The sequence below is a fragment of the Sardina pilchardus genome, chromosome 2, assembly GCF_963854185.1.
Source record: "Sardina pilchardus chromosome 2, fSarPil1.1, whole genome shotgun sequence".
Lineage (NCBI taxonomy): Eukaryota > Metazoa > Chordata > Actinopteri > Clupeiformes > Clupeidae > Sardina > Sardina pilchardus.
Genome location: NC_084995.1, coordinates 15,381,547 through 15,397,127, shown reverse-complemented (window position 1 = coordinate 15,397,127; position 15,581 = coordinate 15,381,547). Strand labels below are relative to the sequence as shown.

General features: G+C 42.8%; 1 protein-coding gene across 4 annotated transcripts; it reads right to left on the bottom strand.

Moving 5' to 3' along the window:
• Positions 1–324: 324 nt before the first annotated feature.
• On the bottom strand, positions 325–14,119 carry palm1b (paralemmin 1b). 4 transcript variants are annotated; one of them, XM_062520187.1, is made up of 7 exons: positions 13,724–14,119; positions 8,071–8,116; positions 7,056–7,136; positions 3,647–3,774; positions 3,409–3,469; positions 3,208–3,223; positions 325–2,123 (listed from the first exon to the last, which is right to left on the bottom strand). In XM_062520187.1, the coding sequence occupies exons 2-7, from the start codon at positions 8,113–8,115 to the stop codon at positions 1,711–1,713; spliced, it is 744 nt and encodes a 247-aa protein (XP_062376171.1). In that variant the 5' UTR covers position 8,116; positions 13,724–14,119; the 3' UTR covers positions 325–1,710. The 4 variants fall into 4 exon arrangements, with proteins under 4 accessions (XP_062376171.1, XP_062376180.1, XP_062376160.1 ...); XM_062520196.1 differs by lacking the exon at positions 13,724–14,119 and adding an exon at positions 9,875–9,884; XM_062520176.1 differs by lacking the exon at positions 13,724–14,119 and having other exon boundaries at positions 8,071–8,124.
• Between the last annotated feature and the right edge of the window lie 1,462 nt (positions 14,120–15,581).

Below are 15,581 nucleotides of genomic sequence, written 5' to 3'. Positions count from 1 at the left end.
TGCCCCATAGCCTATAGCCTATAAAACCTGTAGCGCATAGTAAATAAACAATACACATGACATGTTGAAAGAAGACTAATTATAGCTACAAATAACAATGCTGGATTAAGTAGGCCTACATTTGACAGAATTCCCATGCCATAGACAGGCAAGAAGCCTATCAAAAGAATTCAGAAGTTTGACTGCATGGGGACAGAAGCCATTGCAGAATCTGGGGTGCGGCTTTGCATGCGACTTTGAATATCTTGGAATATGCAGAATGTTGTAGTCATCATGTTGAGTCTGACAGGTTAATGCAGGCAAACAAATGAAAACTAGAGTGAATCATTATACATTAATGTCACATTCACAACATTGTTGTAAACAAACATTATATTTATTATTTATCCTGATTTAACACATGGACCAAAACAGGCATTGGTCAGACCAATAAAGCACCTATATTACTTATGACATACATATTTGAAATCCACAGACATTGTGTTTCACGCAAGTACAAAGTAACATAAATCAGAGCAGTAGCATCACTGTGACTGCACAACTGTACATTTGGAACATCCTGGCTGTGTGTGTTCTGGAATGTGAAAGACATTTTTATAGCCCTGATATTGTCTTGTGTGGACAGAGAATACGATAAAAGTTATTGGAACATTGATGCCAATAAACATCCCTGTAATTTAGCCTGCTGCACTTTCTTTTTTTTTAGAGCTTTGTGTAATAATTCTTAACAAAAATGTTAGTACAGTCTCCCATATAGATTTTTTTTTTTTTTAGAAAGAAGAGACACAAATAGTATTAATTAAAGGCAGTCAGGTCAATAACAATACCACCGTCAAACAACAACATGTGTCTACCCACTGCACACAAAATGAATAAAAAACAGTTCAATGGAGTTGTCCTTGTGTGGTTTTCAGCAATTTGGGAGATTGAATGGCAGGCTACATAATCTGTTTGCCGCTCATCCGACACTCCCTTGACATTATTGCTGTAAAGACAATGTTTATGCTGTAAAATAGGCGGTAAAAGATGCAGAATATTGATACTCGTGATCCTTCTCCAAATTAACAGTCATACATTGTTCCACACACAACTTTGCACTATGGTGACTGCAAATTAATATGTGGTAGGACAGAGACTGTACCAAAGCTCACAGTGCCTGGGGATGGATGAGAAAACAATTACAAACACAAATTAACAAACAACATTGTGTGATACATTATTACAGTAACAATAATTTCATTGTAGTGATAAAGAATGCAAGACAGAGAGATAAATAATCATTTAGAGAGAGATGATCTTGTCCTTTCTTTGTTTAAATAACCAAAAATAACCAAAGAGAGTTCACATTGTCTCATTACAATGAATGTAAAAAAGGCAGTTGTCTTTTTTTTTGAAAGATCAACGTCAGGTAGAAGTTCTTTCCTACATTCTGCTGTTCCAGACTTCAAGCAATAATACTGACTTTTATTAGATTATATAATTAAAATATATGTATATAAATGTCACGACAGAAAAATAGAAAAATATTACTTAAAATAAAAAAGAAAATACATATTGACACCAAACCAATAACAAGTATACAGAGTATACTTCAGTTTTTTTTGTGTGTGTGTGTGTATGTGTGTGTGTGTGTGTGTGTGTGTGGCATTGTGGCTTGTTCTGCTTTGTTTCCATAAGAGTCTGCTCGTCCTCATGGGTGAGGGAGCCTGCTCACATGATGGTGCAGCACTTGCAAGACTTCTTCTCTTTCTCCTTTGCCTCGTCGGTCTTGTCTCCCTTCTCGGCGGTCTCCTCCTGGCCCTTCTCCTTCTCGGCGGTGCTGCCGTTGGGCGGCGCCTGCTCCTTAGCGCCTTCATTGGCCGCTTTGCTCTCGCCGTCCTCGATGACCACAAACTCGGCCTTCACCGTGCCCCCGTCCAGCCCCAGGGCCTTCTCCGTCTCGGCCTCGTCCTCCACATTCTTGTAGCCCATGAACACCATGGTGACGGGGTGCTCGGCCGAGGCGTTCTCGATGGCCGAGTCAGGGTTGGTGCACTGCAGCTTCGCCTCGACGCCCATGATGTGCTTTTTGGCAGTGGGGTCTCCTGTGGCATTGGGACTTGGCTGCTGAACACCATTTTCTACTAGAGGAGGAGAGGAGGCACAAAGGTGCTGCTTAATGTGATATCAGACAAGATGGGCATTGATCTTAATCAATCCATAACAAGCATTGATCACTGAAGCAGTCACTGGTCAATCAGCAGTCAATCAGCACCGACATTTATTTACACATAATCACTGACACTGATACACATGGTGCCGATGTGTAACGATCCAAAAGACTTTACCAGCGACATGGCAAGGTTGAAATGAAAACTGCAGAAATACACAACAATTCACCATCATCAGTGTACACAACATGCTTATGTTGTATCTGTGGATAAGTGTGCAGCAACACCTTTTTTTTAAGTTGGCAAAACATATGCTGCAGTATCTGTGTCTAAATCCGCAAGCTTTGTCTTGCACCCCCACTGGTACCACTCCACAAAAATAGATGAGAGGCTTTCAGTGTGGGAGCCCAACTATCTAATGTCTATTTTTACCTGGGCCAACAAGGTGTCACCTGCTCCTACATCTAGAATCTCAGATATCTCTAGCCCATTCACGGTAGAGTCACAGAACAGCAATAGATTCAGCTTTTAGAAAGAACAGGTAGGATCAGTGATACTATTATACTAGGACAGGGTCCCATGATAGAAATGTTCTTTAAAAATATAGGATGTGAGTTTGATAGGGTATATTTTGCTGACAGTACAAGTGCAGAGGCCAGAGTGAAGTCAGACATACAAAGTGGGCAGAGTCAGGCGGAAGGTAATTACTTAAAGATAGATAGATCAGAATTTAACACTGATTGTATATTATTGGTTTATTCAATTTTATCAAAGTCCCCGCCTTAGATGTAGCTTCCCGCTACCAATATCACTACCAAACTCAAGGCCCATACAGAATGATGTATCAAAAATGTTTTGATAACCGTGACCTGATGGTTCCATTGACATAAATGGTCCCTTGTGTATTGGTAAAAGTTAACATAAAGATGCAGTAAACATACAAGCTTTCTAGGGGATTTCATATTTAAGTAATCTTTCAATGTCTTCTAAAGTTGGAGAGTTAACAATTGGGTTTGATTGGTGCGGTGAAAAAGTGGAAGTTGATGTTTAATCTCACCTTTCACAGCATTGGCCTAAACAAGAGAGGAAACAATAACACAGAGATGGTAAATACACACGGCTAAATACCTCAATTAAACATCACTGATCATGAGTAATAATGGCACATTAAGGTGTCACGTGTTCCGAACGATCCGGATGCAAAGTAAGGCACTTAAGTTATCTGTCATGTTTGTGTGGCTGTGCTTGCATTACTCACATCTCCAGCTGTTTTCTTAATGGGCACGCCCGTTTCCAGCTCCTCCAGTTCCTGTTCCAGTCTGTGACCAAAATTAGATTTAAATGGGATGCTGACTATGCAGTTAACATCATTACACTCCAGAGAGGACAACCAAAGATGCAGAGCATTGCAGAGGCGGTAGAGGGCTGTAATGGGTGCAAACTGAATCATATTTTTATTGTATTACTTTCTGAGGACACAGAGTTGCTCTACTTGCCTTAGAACCGACTGCTCCAGAAGTTTGGTCTTGATCTCGTCGGCCCGTAAGCGCTGCTGGGTCTCATCTTCCTCTGCGCCACCAGAGGGCGCTCCGTCCAGCAGCCACCTCTCCCTCAGCCCTTTGGACTGTGGAAAGGAAGGCAGAGGGAGGTTACATTTGCAATTTGGAAAAGATAGTGGCCCTTCTGTGATTTATTTAACAAAACCATACAGTACAGTAAATTAAAAGTACAAAAAAAGAGAGGAGGGTTGCCTATATTAAGCCATTTAGTACTAGAACCCACCACCCACCCTTACATATCACACACTTCATTTAGAAATGAACAGAAATACAATTCTATTGTGGAAGCTAGCCTACTGTATGTCTGGGGTGAAAATTCAGCGTTCACATAATAATTGAGTTGAACATGAATAAAGGTTCTCTGTTATCTCTGTTTAGGCTTGTAACAGACCTTAGTTAAATGCCAACTCCGATATATCCTCAGGTCATCTGTTAAAACAGTGAGCATGAGACTTGAATTCTTGGAAAGTTGGCTGAATTATTTGACTGGCCCATTTATTATCACAAAGACTGATTTGAAAATGGGCATATTTAAGACTGATAATAAGCCCTCCAGGGGTTTTGGACTAAGATGAGCTGTAGCCCATTTGATGTATTTGCTCTTAGTGCCACTGTGCACTTTCTAAGCTCTGACTATCCCCCCTGACAAAACATTAACTGTCTATTAACTTTTCACTCTGCTCTCTCTCTCTCTCTCTCTCTCTCTCTCTCTCGCTCCCTCTCTCCCTTCCTCCCATCCTCTCCCCTCTCTCTATCTCTCCCCCTCCCTCAACAGATCTGCTAATGCATGCCAAACTTAGTGCAAGTGAGTGCGACATAATGATAGACACAAGCTTAACCCAGGCAGTCAGCCAGAGTTCCCCTTCCTCTTCACACGCGTGCACTCACACAGGCACACACACACACACACACACACACGTACGTACTACCCAAACACACACACACACACACACACACACACACACACACACACACACACAAACACACACACACACACAGTCCCTAATCACAAGTCCAAAAGATAGTATTGCTGCATCAAATCCCTGGATGTGTGAAGACAACATAATGTTTAGAGAGAGGAAAGATAAAATTAGAGTGTACAGTATTTTGAGAGCTTTCGTTTTTTTTCCCCTCTAGTGTTGAGAGAATCCCTAGAATCACCGAATGCCAACTGCATCTAGTTTACCTTATTAGAACAAAACACACGCAGGGCTTGACAAAAGCCTACAGGGAGCGAAGGCCTCTCGGCGGCCCCGTGTAACATGACCAGCGTGACTGTCAGAGGCTAAATGGCCGCTGGAGTGGCTGGGCTGCCGGTGTAAGAGCTCTCCACCGGGACACGATGAGATTGTAATCGCTGGAAGTCAAGGGAAATGAGCGGCCAGAGGAGGCACAGGGGCTTGCCGGAGTATTTGAACAGGTCGATTGCTTTTGTGTTCGGCCTCTCTCACCCTGTGTCCCCATTATGTGCATTAGAGAGACATTAATGATTGATGATGTTGTCTACACACACAGCGAAAAACACACTCTTCCCTTCCATAATTGTGTATATGGATCCGTCTAATGTAATGTTAAGAGTACATATATACTGTGATCAGCACTTAGGGAAAGTGTTATACAGTATATATTCTAATATTCCAGACAGCTGTCTCTCAGCACTACATTACCCAGAGTGCCGTGGTGTCTTTGACATTAGCCAAAGAGCAGCCAGGCTCCCCACCCCAACCAGGACATGAGAAACACTGGCAAAGCGACAGACATGCTGACATCATCCAACATCCCCGCACACAATTGTAGCAGAAAATAGCAGACAAAGGAACCTGAAGTAGGCTAGTTGCAGAGCCGATCAGTTGGTGCTTTGAAAGCAAAATTGTGCAAGCTCCGGACATCAGTATATTGTAATGTGAAACGGGCAACAAAAAAAAAACATATTCATCTGGAACTGATTACTATAGGAATATACTGTCCTGTAAATCTTACAGGGCATTTAAAAAGAAGGAGTTTCCAAAAGCTGCTGTCATTACCTCATGAAAAGGGCAGTTGTGTTTTTGTGCCTTAAAGCAATAAATAAACAAGCTCATTATTACCAAGGATACGACCTCTGAAGCGCCATGAGCAACACACACTTTTCTGAATGCTAAATAGTAGCGTTCACTGCAAAGGAAGCTAGTTTGTGTACTCCCACCTGCTTAGTTGCCTCCTTATAATCCCCTCATTGAATTTGCATTGATTTAACTTCGTCCTAGTTTGCTGCATCACATCGTTTGCGGACGATGAGAAGCCGTTATGACTAAAACATCTAGATAATGGAGAGAGTGTGATTTGATTAAGGAAACACTGTTGCCCTCAGCTGCAGTCAGAAATATGCACTGAATAAAAAACGACTCTGTTTAGACTCTCTTAAAGGGGATCTGCATGGGCCTGTTGACGACGACCGTTGCTCAGTGATGGCTTTTAACTACGGAAAACGTGAGCACATTCACATGAGTCTCCCTCTCTGCCATCTCTCCAGATGTGCTTCCAAAAGCTGAGAGTCAGCGAGCGGACCAGGCCAGTGTCGTCCAGCACAACAATGCAGCGCAGCCTTGGCTTGGGGACATGAGCGACTCCTCCCCGGAAAACAGGAAACTGCTGCTGCTGCTGCTGCTGCCTCTGCCTGCACGACAGCCTGCCCCCACCCACGTCCAGTGGGGCCCCAGCCGACCGAAACACAACACACAAAATCACTTTACGTGTGTAACAGACCTCGACACTGGAGCTGAAAATAGATCAATCAGTCCTCAGAGGGCTGAGGCGAGATCATTATTACGCCGGCGCGCCCAAAAGAGCTTCTCCAGGCTCCGGAGTCATGGGTGTGCTGTGTGTGTGTGTGTGTGTGGGTGGGTGTGCTGTGTGTGTTGGTGTGCTCTGTGTGTGTGTGTGTGTGCGTGTGTGTGTGTGTGTGTGTGTGTGTGTGTGTGTGTGTGTGTGTGTGTGTGTGTGTGCGCACGCCAGCCCTGGCCTGCACATTCATCTCCTCAGCAGAGTTCACATCAGTGTGCCCTCTGCTAATGCCCTCCTGTCCAAATCCCAATTACCGCCCAACACCACCTCAGATATAGGCCACGCTATAAACTACAAGGCCATTACGGAGATGGTGCCCCACGAGCCCTTGGAAGGGAGTCGGCTCTCGGAGTCGTTTCTGTGTGCTGCACAGGGACTGCATGCTGACTTGCCTGCTGTGATGTGCTGTGGTGTACTGTGTTGTGCTGTGCTGTGCTGTGCTGTGCTGTGCTGTGCTGTGCTGTGCTGTGCTGTGCTGTGCAGTGCTGTGCTGTGACCTGCTGTGCTGTGCTGTGCTGTGTACCTTGAGGTGCTGGAGCTGTCTGCGATCATCCTCCAGCTGCCTCCTCTTGTTCTCGATCTCCGTCTGCCTCTTCCTCTTCTCCTGAGAAGGATAGAACGCCACAAGGTTTTGTAAGACACGTACCATTGATGATGAGCTCTGCATGAGCTCTTACACCTCTTTTGTTGCCAGGGCTGAAGTGTTTGACATTGTTATATTTCAGAACCAGTACCTCTTATTTATATATATATAAAAAATATATCCAGATCCGCTATCCAAATGTCCTATTCTGTGATCGGCTATGAATATCGTATTATTGGTTTGCAACTCTGTCTTTTTTCCTTTTAAATCCAATGTCTGCCTTTGCATCTGCTTCAGAAGATTATACTTCAAGAGTGGACTTGTTTATAATCTCAGTCCTTTGAGATATTTAAACATGTTGCCAAAGATGATGTATTATGGTTACTGCTAAGAAAATAGGTTAAGCCTGCTACTGGTTCAAATATTTTGCAGTCTTTATATTGAGATATATGCATATAAAATTGTATCATATTAATTAATATTATGGGAATTAATAAGGGAAACAGAATATGAATGTGCTAACCCTCACTTTTACGAACCAATAACACACAGTTGCTTGTGTAATGCTTGTCTGATACAGCATTGCTCTCCTCCATACATTATGCATAGGAGCAAATAGTTTAGTGGGATTCGGAGGTAAGGTATCCGTCTATAGTATCAGGAGATGGGAAACAGAGAGAGTGTTCTTGGAACAGTCTCTTCTTCTTAATGTTCACTCTCCATCCTTCTTGTCATGCGGATAGCTTCATACACAGCCATTAGAGCACAAGGGAAAGCAAGTGCTGCGGTGGAGACCTATATGCCTAGCTTCCAATATTACGTTTTGTAATGGAATGTGTTGCCCTTTTAAACACAAGTGCTGATTATTTACCTGCGTGATAACATATTACATTGTTATAACTGATTCATAAACTCAACCCAAAACAAGGTTGTTGACGTGCAGATTGGAACTCACAGCTATGGCCTGGAGTCTCTCCTGCTGTGTCAAATCCTCCGACATCCTGGACATAAAGGGTAAGGAATGACTTTCATCACTGTGTTCAAATACAATAAAACAGCAGTATCCAACTTCCTTTCACATTTGATTGGCTCTAAACAATCCTTGAAGATCCTTCGTACACCTTCACATTTTTAACATTGTGTACTGTGTCAAAACATCAACACCATCCAATGCAAATGTATTTCAAACAAATAAAAAAATACTTTGTGTCAGAGAAACTAAAATAATACACTTGACTGCAAAGCCTCAAACAGACATTCTTTCTTTCTCTTTAACACAGTTGTTGAGCCTACATCAGTGTGTGAGCCAACAAAAGAGCTATGAGAGGCATGTAAATTTCATGACTGTTAACGGTCTTTTGCATTCCTTCCCAAATTGATTCCAGAAATCCTGACGCTGACCCATGGGCAAGGCCCACATCACAGGAGAATCCCAGGAAACTCAAACAGGAAAAATCTGACAGAGAATAACAAATAGATGAAAATATCCTCCAATCGTGTGCGGAGATATTGCAGGGGTCGAACGCTTTTTTCTGTTTGTGTAAGGATTTGGAATGTGCATTTATAACTTGGAAGTACATTTTAATTGCAGTAGGCTACACCACCGTAAAGATGTGAAACGATACTAAAATCAACAGCAGCCAGTAAAAGCTTGTCCCGGGACAATAATGATTATTAAGGTGATTTCAATCCCCCCCAAAAGTCCTGCAATACAGAAGAGAAAGACAATGTGGATAGATAGCATCTCAGCATAGTCACACATGAATTCAGTTGATCTAATGTACAGTGATGCCAAATCCTACTAGATGTAGTGATAAGATACTGAAAAAAGCCTTGGCCCAGGACACCAGTGTGGAGAGGAAAAGGAGGTCAACCAGAAAATGGGTAGATGTACACGGCAAAGGCCAAGTCGAGGATGGCACAATGATGTCTTTTGTAGCATTTCGTTTTATAGCTGTGGGTTTGGCTCGTTCGACAGAGAAGGCCTCTTTTCCTTGAGAAATGGCTCTGAGGAAGAGTTAGCCAGCTGATCAGCAGATCCATCAGCCCACCCAAGGTGGAGGAGTCGCAAGTTCATGCCCAAAGAACAAAGTGCCAAATGTTTATGGAGTGCCTCTCCCTCCCATCTCCACTCTTTGTTAACACATTTTACACCCAGGGAACCACTCACAAAAGAACTGATCGTGCTAGGCCAAAATCGGAGCAATCTCCCTGGGTTGCATGCCAGGAATACCGGAACACATATGCACACTCATATCTACAAGGTCTGCAAGTGAGTGAGAGCAGTGAGGACTATCTTCTTAGGTAAAGAAGAGGCGTGGCTTACTTGCAAGACATGCAACTGAGGAAACTGATTATATATGCACGCTAATGGAACATTGTCAACATAACAGTGACCGAAGCACTGGCTAGACCTCTAGCCGCTGACCTTCAGCAACATGATCTGTGGCACATTTTAGTGAAGGCTAACGAGCTACAAGGTCAAATGGATTGAACATCTGATTGTAATTGACATGTTGCTAATTTTTCATCTTGAGACAGAATTGGCCCTCATCCAAAGGGATTATACTCTCATCCTCATTTTCACAGGAACTACTTAATCTGACCCCTAAATTGAGAAGTCTAATCAGACTAATCTGGGATTATCCTAAACAAACATAAGAAAAACACTGGATTAGAACATACAGAGTTTTTAAAAACACTGGTTTTAAATTGATTCCAAGTTAATTTTCCCCAAAATAAATAAATAAGATTCAGACCTGAAAAGAAAGGTATCCACCCAACATTTCCTTGTGTTGCCCTTAGAGAATCAAATCAATTTAGAGAGCTCAAGGGAAAAAACATTGTCTCTTGCATTTACCCTTTTTCGACCAAACTAACCCCAACAGTCTCTCCAAGTCAGGGCTCAACTTGTTAAATGGACAATGACAACCCCTTCAAGATGCTGCAAATGCCAGAATAGACAAAGAGCTGCTTCCTTGTGGAAGGAAAGGAGTATTTACTTAACCTCAAGGCTTTTTACTTACGGAAGAAGCACAACATTCACCCCAAACATTCACAAATAACCGTTTTATACAAATTAACCTCAGGGAATTAAAATGGATCATGTGAATTTCCCAACATGCTTTCCTATCTTATGATATAACAGTCGCCCACAGGCAGCGGTCAAAATGAAAACAAACACAGAAAAGGAAATTAACATCTTTTCTGATTGTGATGTTGAAAGTGGAGTGATTAAACAACCACCCCGACAATGTGGTACATATAGATTTTGTGGATATAATAAAATACTGTTTATTCTAAAATAAAATAATGTTTATACAGAACAAAAAACTGTTTTCATGAGCTCTACGACTTCAATGCCCCCCAAATTTGGTCAAATCCACATTATGAGCCCTTCGCCTTTACATTAATTTCACAGCTCTGGTGGACATTTTTGCTGTCAGATCACCAGTTGCACACTCCCCGAACTTATGACATCAGTGGCTTTGCGCTGTGTGACAAAACTGCACATAATAGCCTTAGTGACCTTTCACTGTGGCCAGTCCAAGGCACATCTGTAATCTGTTCTATAATCAGGCTTTTCAATCAGCATGTTTTCATCTGCCACACCTGTCAGGTGGATAATTACCTGAGGCATGGTGAAGTGCCCACTACAATGGATTAGAACAAATTTGTGCAGACAAATTGAGTGAAATAAGCCTTTGTGTGTGAACAAACCATATATACTTCCTTTCAATTCATGAAAAATAGGAGCAAAAAGAAGAATGTTAAGTTTAGATTTTTTGCTCAGCATAGATACACTGTTTTGGCTCCTCTGCTTCAGCCCCGCCCTCCCTGATCTTGATGTATGACTCATTAGGAGGTGGTGTTGTTACGTCTTCAGAACTGTGGGAGAGAGAACAGCTGATACCTCCTTGGGTGAACTCTCTGAAACTGTAAATCCAGCTACGTGACATCTGTCTGCACTGTCCACAGCAACTCGTAACTCGCAGTAACACTATCACTATCACTGGCTCGGCAAACAAAAACAACTCTCTAAGAGCATCCAGATGACATCAGCTCTCTTCCGACAGGAATAGCCTGTGGGCACTATAGATGGGCACCCCTGTAAGCCTCATATCCTCCATGCCTTGAACGGAGGACACCTTATAGCCTTCCATAAATCACACTGCAATAGGAGCTATACGCACGTGCTCAAGGGAAATGCTGTAGTGAAAATACGGCAGAAAGGCTCGAGAAGAGGGTGCGTATGATGGATGTTTCGGGCGTCTCTGTGGTGTTGGGTGTTGTATGGTACTGAGGGGGACTGTGCTGTGTCTGGCGGGGGCTGAGGGAGATGCATACCCCAGTATGCAAACAGCTGCTATCACTCCAGAGATAAGTCTCAGCTCTGTCTTTCAACCAGTTGGTTTGAGCCTTGTTTTTACACACTGAGATTGAGATTCACTAGTTATATAACTGGCACAATAGCAAAAGCTTTAACTGTTTGGATACACCCCCAACATCCTCACTCTCTCTCTCTCTCTCTCTCTCTCTCTCTCTCTCTCTCTCTCTCTCTCTCTCTCTCACACACACACACACACACACACACACACACACACACACACACACACACACACACACACACACAATATCACAGTCAAAGATATGCACATCATATCATTCGTTTTGGAAAGCTCCATGGAAAAAAAACAAAACACATTGTGCAGAAGCAGTGTAAGGGCTGGGCTTCTGGAAAATACTCCTTGTCTGTCAGTTGTCCAAGCTTCAGTCAGCTGCACAGAACTGATAGAGGCTGGATGAGATATGGGTGGAGGGGCTTAGGACATCAATGGAGGGAGTCAAATGGTTTCCAGCTTTAACACTCGGTAGAGATTAACGGCCACCCCTGCCAGAGGCCAGAGCCACTGAATGTCCATGGTGTCAGATACAATGAGAAGAGCAGCACCATGAAGACAGAGGATTCCTGAACATCCCAACGATCTATGCAAGTTTCACGGATAAAGACATTGCCATTAGTAACCGACCTGGAATTCTATTATCTCTGGTCAAGCTGACATCACGCATCCTGTTTTCTGTCAGGTCTGACAGTTTCTTCTAATCTAATTCACCAGGTCCTGGTTTACAAGAGTTTGTAATTTGTTCTAAATGAAACCTAAAACAAAAACACACACCCAAAAAAGTCCCACTGAAAGAACTAGTCTTCATGTTAAGTGATGACCGGTGCTGGACAACTGACAGACTGTTAATCAGAGGCCCAAAAAAAACACCAGTGGAGAAAAACAAGGTGCCAATGGTCTTCAGCACAATCCATTAAGACACCTGGTAACTCTCTGCGTTGAACACTATATGTGCCAGACTAAAGCTTGTTGATGTGACTTCTATACATCATTGAGAATGTCAAGAAGAAGAGCAAAGGGGGTTTAGGAAGAGAATGTGTCAATAAGCAAAGACATTACATCCAGCATTAGATCAGACACATAACCCAATCAGGCACGAAAATGAAAAGCTATTCAATATGAAAAGTCTGTGCCAGGGCATGAAATATAAATGTGACCCAAAACCCCCTAGCCCCATGAAAGGGACTGAAAGAAATAGCACAAAACACACAACAATACGCCCTATATGCTTGTCAATATTGCTTTGGCCTGGATTTTGTGAGCCCCACTGACCTAGTCTTTCAATGTCCACTGATGCGTTGCTTCAGTTGTATTTCCTATAGTGACCCTGACACTGCACTATATGCTGTGTTGCACCATGCCTGGTTCCCTCCGTCCTAATGCACTCCAGTGACCAACGAATAGCCTGCTATATCCGACCGGAGGTAGTCTGGAATGGGACTCACGCTATTTCGATGGGTGCGTTCCTGGATTATTGGTGCAATCATGCCTACACGAACCCCTAAAATGACAACAAAACAATGTATATCTCAACGGAGCCACCCCCGTGAGTCTCGGCCATGTTGGAGCATCGTTGGCACATCATCGACAGAGACATGTTCTCACCGACACACACCCATCGCCCAGCAGCCTCATGCCCCAAACAAGAATGCCACCAACCATCATGCAACACTAATGTCGATTTGACGAGGAGCTGACATAAATAGTGTGGGATGTCCAAGCGTGATTAAATATAGCCTGTTTAAAATAGAATACGCATACACAGACATTACGCGAGGCGCAATAAATGTCTCCTAGCACACATCATTCCATCAACCCATCTGTGGATCATATATGTACAGGCTCTCTAGGTTGTCTGTCATTTCTCCAGCATAATCTGAAATATTTCCTGTTTTTGGACTCAGTGTGCACCGAAAGGCGGTGAGATTCTGCGTAATTGCAAAACACATGAGGTATTCTGCCATTCAGTCAGACGTAATGATGAAAACATTCAGAGGCGCACGCAGCATCCCTCCCAGCCAAGATGTGGAGAAGACGGACTCAAAACAACACTTGCTTTAAAACCTTGCAATCGACCATTAAGCTGCGGGATGCATCACTAGGCTGCATTATTTGGCTGATGTGCCAGTTATTTGTACAGACCCATGTTAAGTCGATGAGCAGTAAAGGTGTTTAATAGCAATGATCAATTAGAAGAATACTTACTCAGTAGCCTATGTTTGTCAAAAACTCACTCAGCTTAGTAAACGATCGCCGTGTAGAAATACGATGTAGCCGATGTCACTGGTTCTCTAATATATTTACCCTAATTATTTCAATCAATTTCCAAAACAGTTTATATTCTGTATCCCTCTTTGCCACCTCCCATTTGGTGTGGCCACTGAGACGGCTGTTTTGGGGGGAGCAGCGCTCGACCCGTCAATGTAGTACACTGTACACTGCCCTCGCTATTACACCAGCCAAACGTCGCCTCCCTCACATGGCTCAGTGCATCTGAGTTGTAGCCGACGCCGAACCTAGAGCCCCTTCGGTATTCTGATGACTCCACACTGGCCTTTGTTTCCCGCTCGACTCCGCGATTGCCAGCAGCGCAATGTCTGTCTGGCGTGTACACTCTCCTGGAACACTAGAAATGGCCTGGCACGCCTCCCCCTGGATGTGCGCGAAACCTTTCATAATGGTGGAGGAGAGGACAGTAAAACAGATCAGCAATTGGGTCACCCTGTATGATGTAGATGCATTTCTCGTCACGTCAGGATTAACTATAAGGGCATGTAGGATGTACAACAACTATCTACTGTAGCTGATTTTAATGAATGAACACGTGAATTAAATAATGACTTGTGCTGTTTATTACACATTGATGTGCTGGGACATTCACCCTTTTTCTTATCACGGAGTGTTGGCAACCAGTGTCGATTTCGGCAGTTGGACTCTCGTAGGGTAGCTGAAGAGGTTATTAGATGTTAGTTTGTGCGTAACCTTTTGGTATGGTTGTCCTGTGCAGGCCCATCAAGGGCATGGAATGAATACAAGTAATTTAACGCAGTCAGAGGTAAATGGACCTGGACCCTCCCTCTTCTTTTTCACGTCAATTTGAAATCAACCCCCCTGTCTTCCAACCTTCATTTTCACACCAATTTCAAAGCTATTGCCAAAATTCAACCCGTGAAACCAAAAATTAAACGAGCTGCATAACAAATCACAACATTTCAATGCACCCTCTAGCGGTTAATGCGTACCTCCCTACCAGTCATTGACAGACAGTCTAACCTACAGTAGTACATCCCAATGCATTTAACTGCAGTGCTAGAATGCATTTAAATGAGTAATTTATGCTAGGCTACAACATTCAGTTTGAACTTGATGGTTACAAAGTATGCCACATCCATTCACACATTAATAATTTACTTATAGACACCACATTTTGTCAAAGTGCATGGTTATTGAAACACTACTTGACACATTGCACATAGATCATAAAGAACATATAGCCATGATGGGCACATTTACACACACAGTACACTGTGTCTGTGATATCGACAATCAAAGTGTTTGTAAAAACACAGATCCATCTGCAAATGGATCTTCATACCTCAATGTCATCTCCATAATAAATAAAATCTCTCAGGCTGTAAAGCTTGTCATCCCTGTTTTCTCGCTTAATGAGTGTTCCGGATGAACTAAAGCCATCTCCAGACTGTTTTCAGCCATCTTAGAACCCTTTGTCTGCATGGATGTACTAAACTTGGTATAATGTATGCATACAATCTTACAAAAAGGGTTCTTGGGAGTGCTATATAGAACCATGCAGGATTTAAAGAACCCTTAGGGGTTCCTTTGATGGACCCTTCAAAATGGTCTAATATGAAACATTTCTTTCTCTCTGTCTCTCTCTCTCTCTCTCTCTCTCTCTCTCTCTCTCTCTCTCTCTCTCTCTCGGCTATATATATATAGACATTTTTTGCTAAGAGTGTATGATGATTAATACATCTACAAATTCATACAGAGGAAAGCAATCATCAATGCAATTCATCTGATATTACTTTGTTTGGTTACAATG

Excerpts from the sequence above, each read along its gene's own strand:
- palm1b (XM_062520176.1), bottom strand. The coding sequence starts at position 8,124 with ATGTCCAGGATGTCGGAGGATTTGACACAGCAGGAGAGACTCCAGGCC. Across the intron at positions 7,137-8,070 it reads AGAGACTCCAGGCCATAGCT|GAGAAGAGGAAGAGGCAGAC; the intron begins GTGAGTTCCAAT and ends TATCCTTCTCAG. Across the intron at positions 3,775-7,055 it reads GACAGCTCCAGCACCTCAAG|TCCAAAGGGCTGAGGGAGAG; the intron begins GTACACAGCACA and ends TCCTTTCCACAG.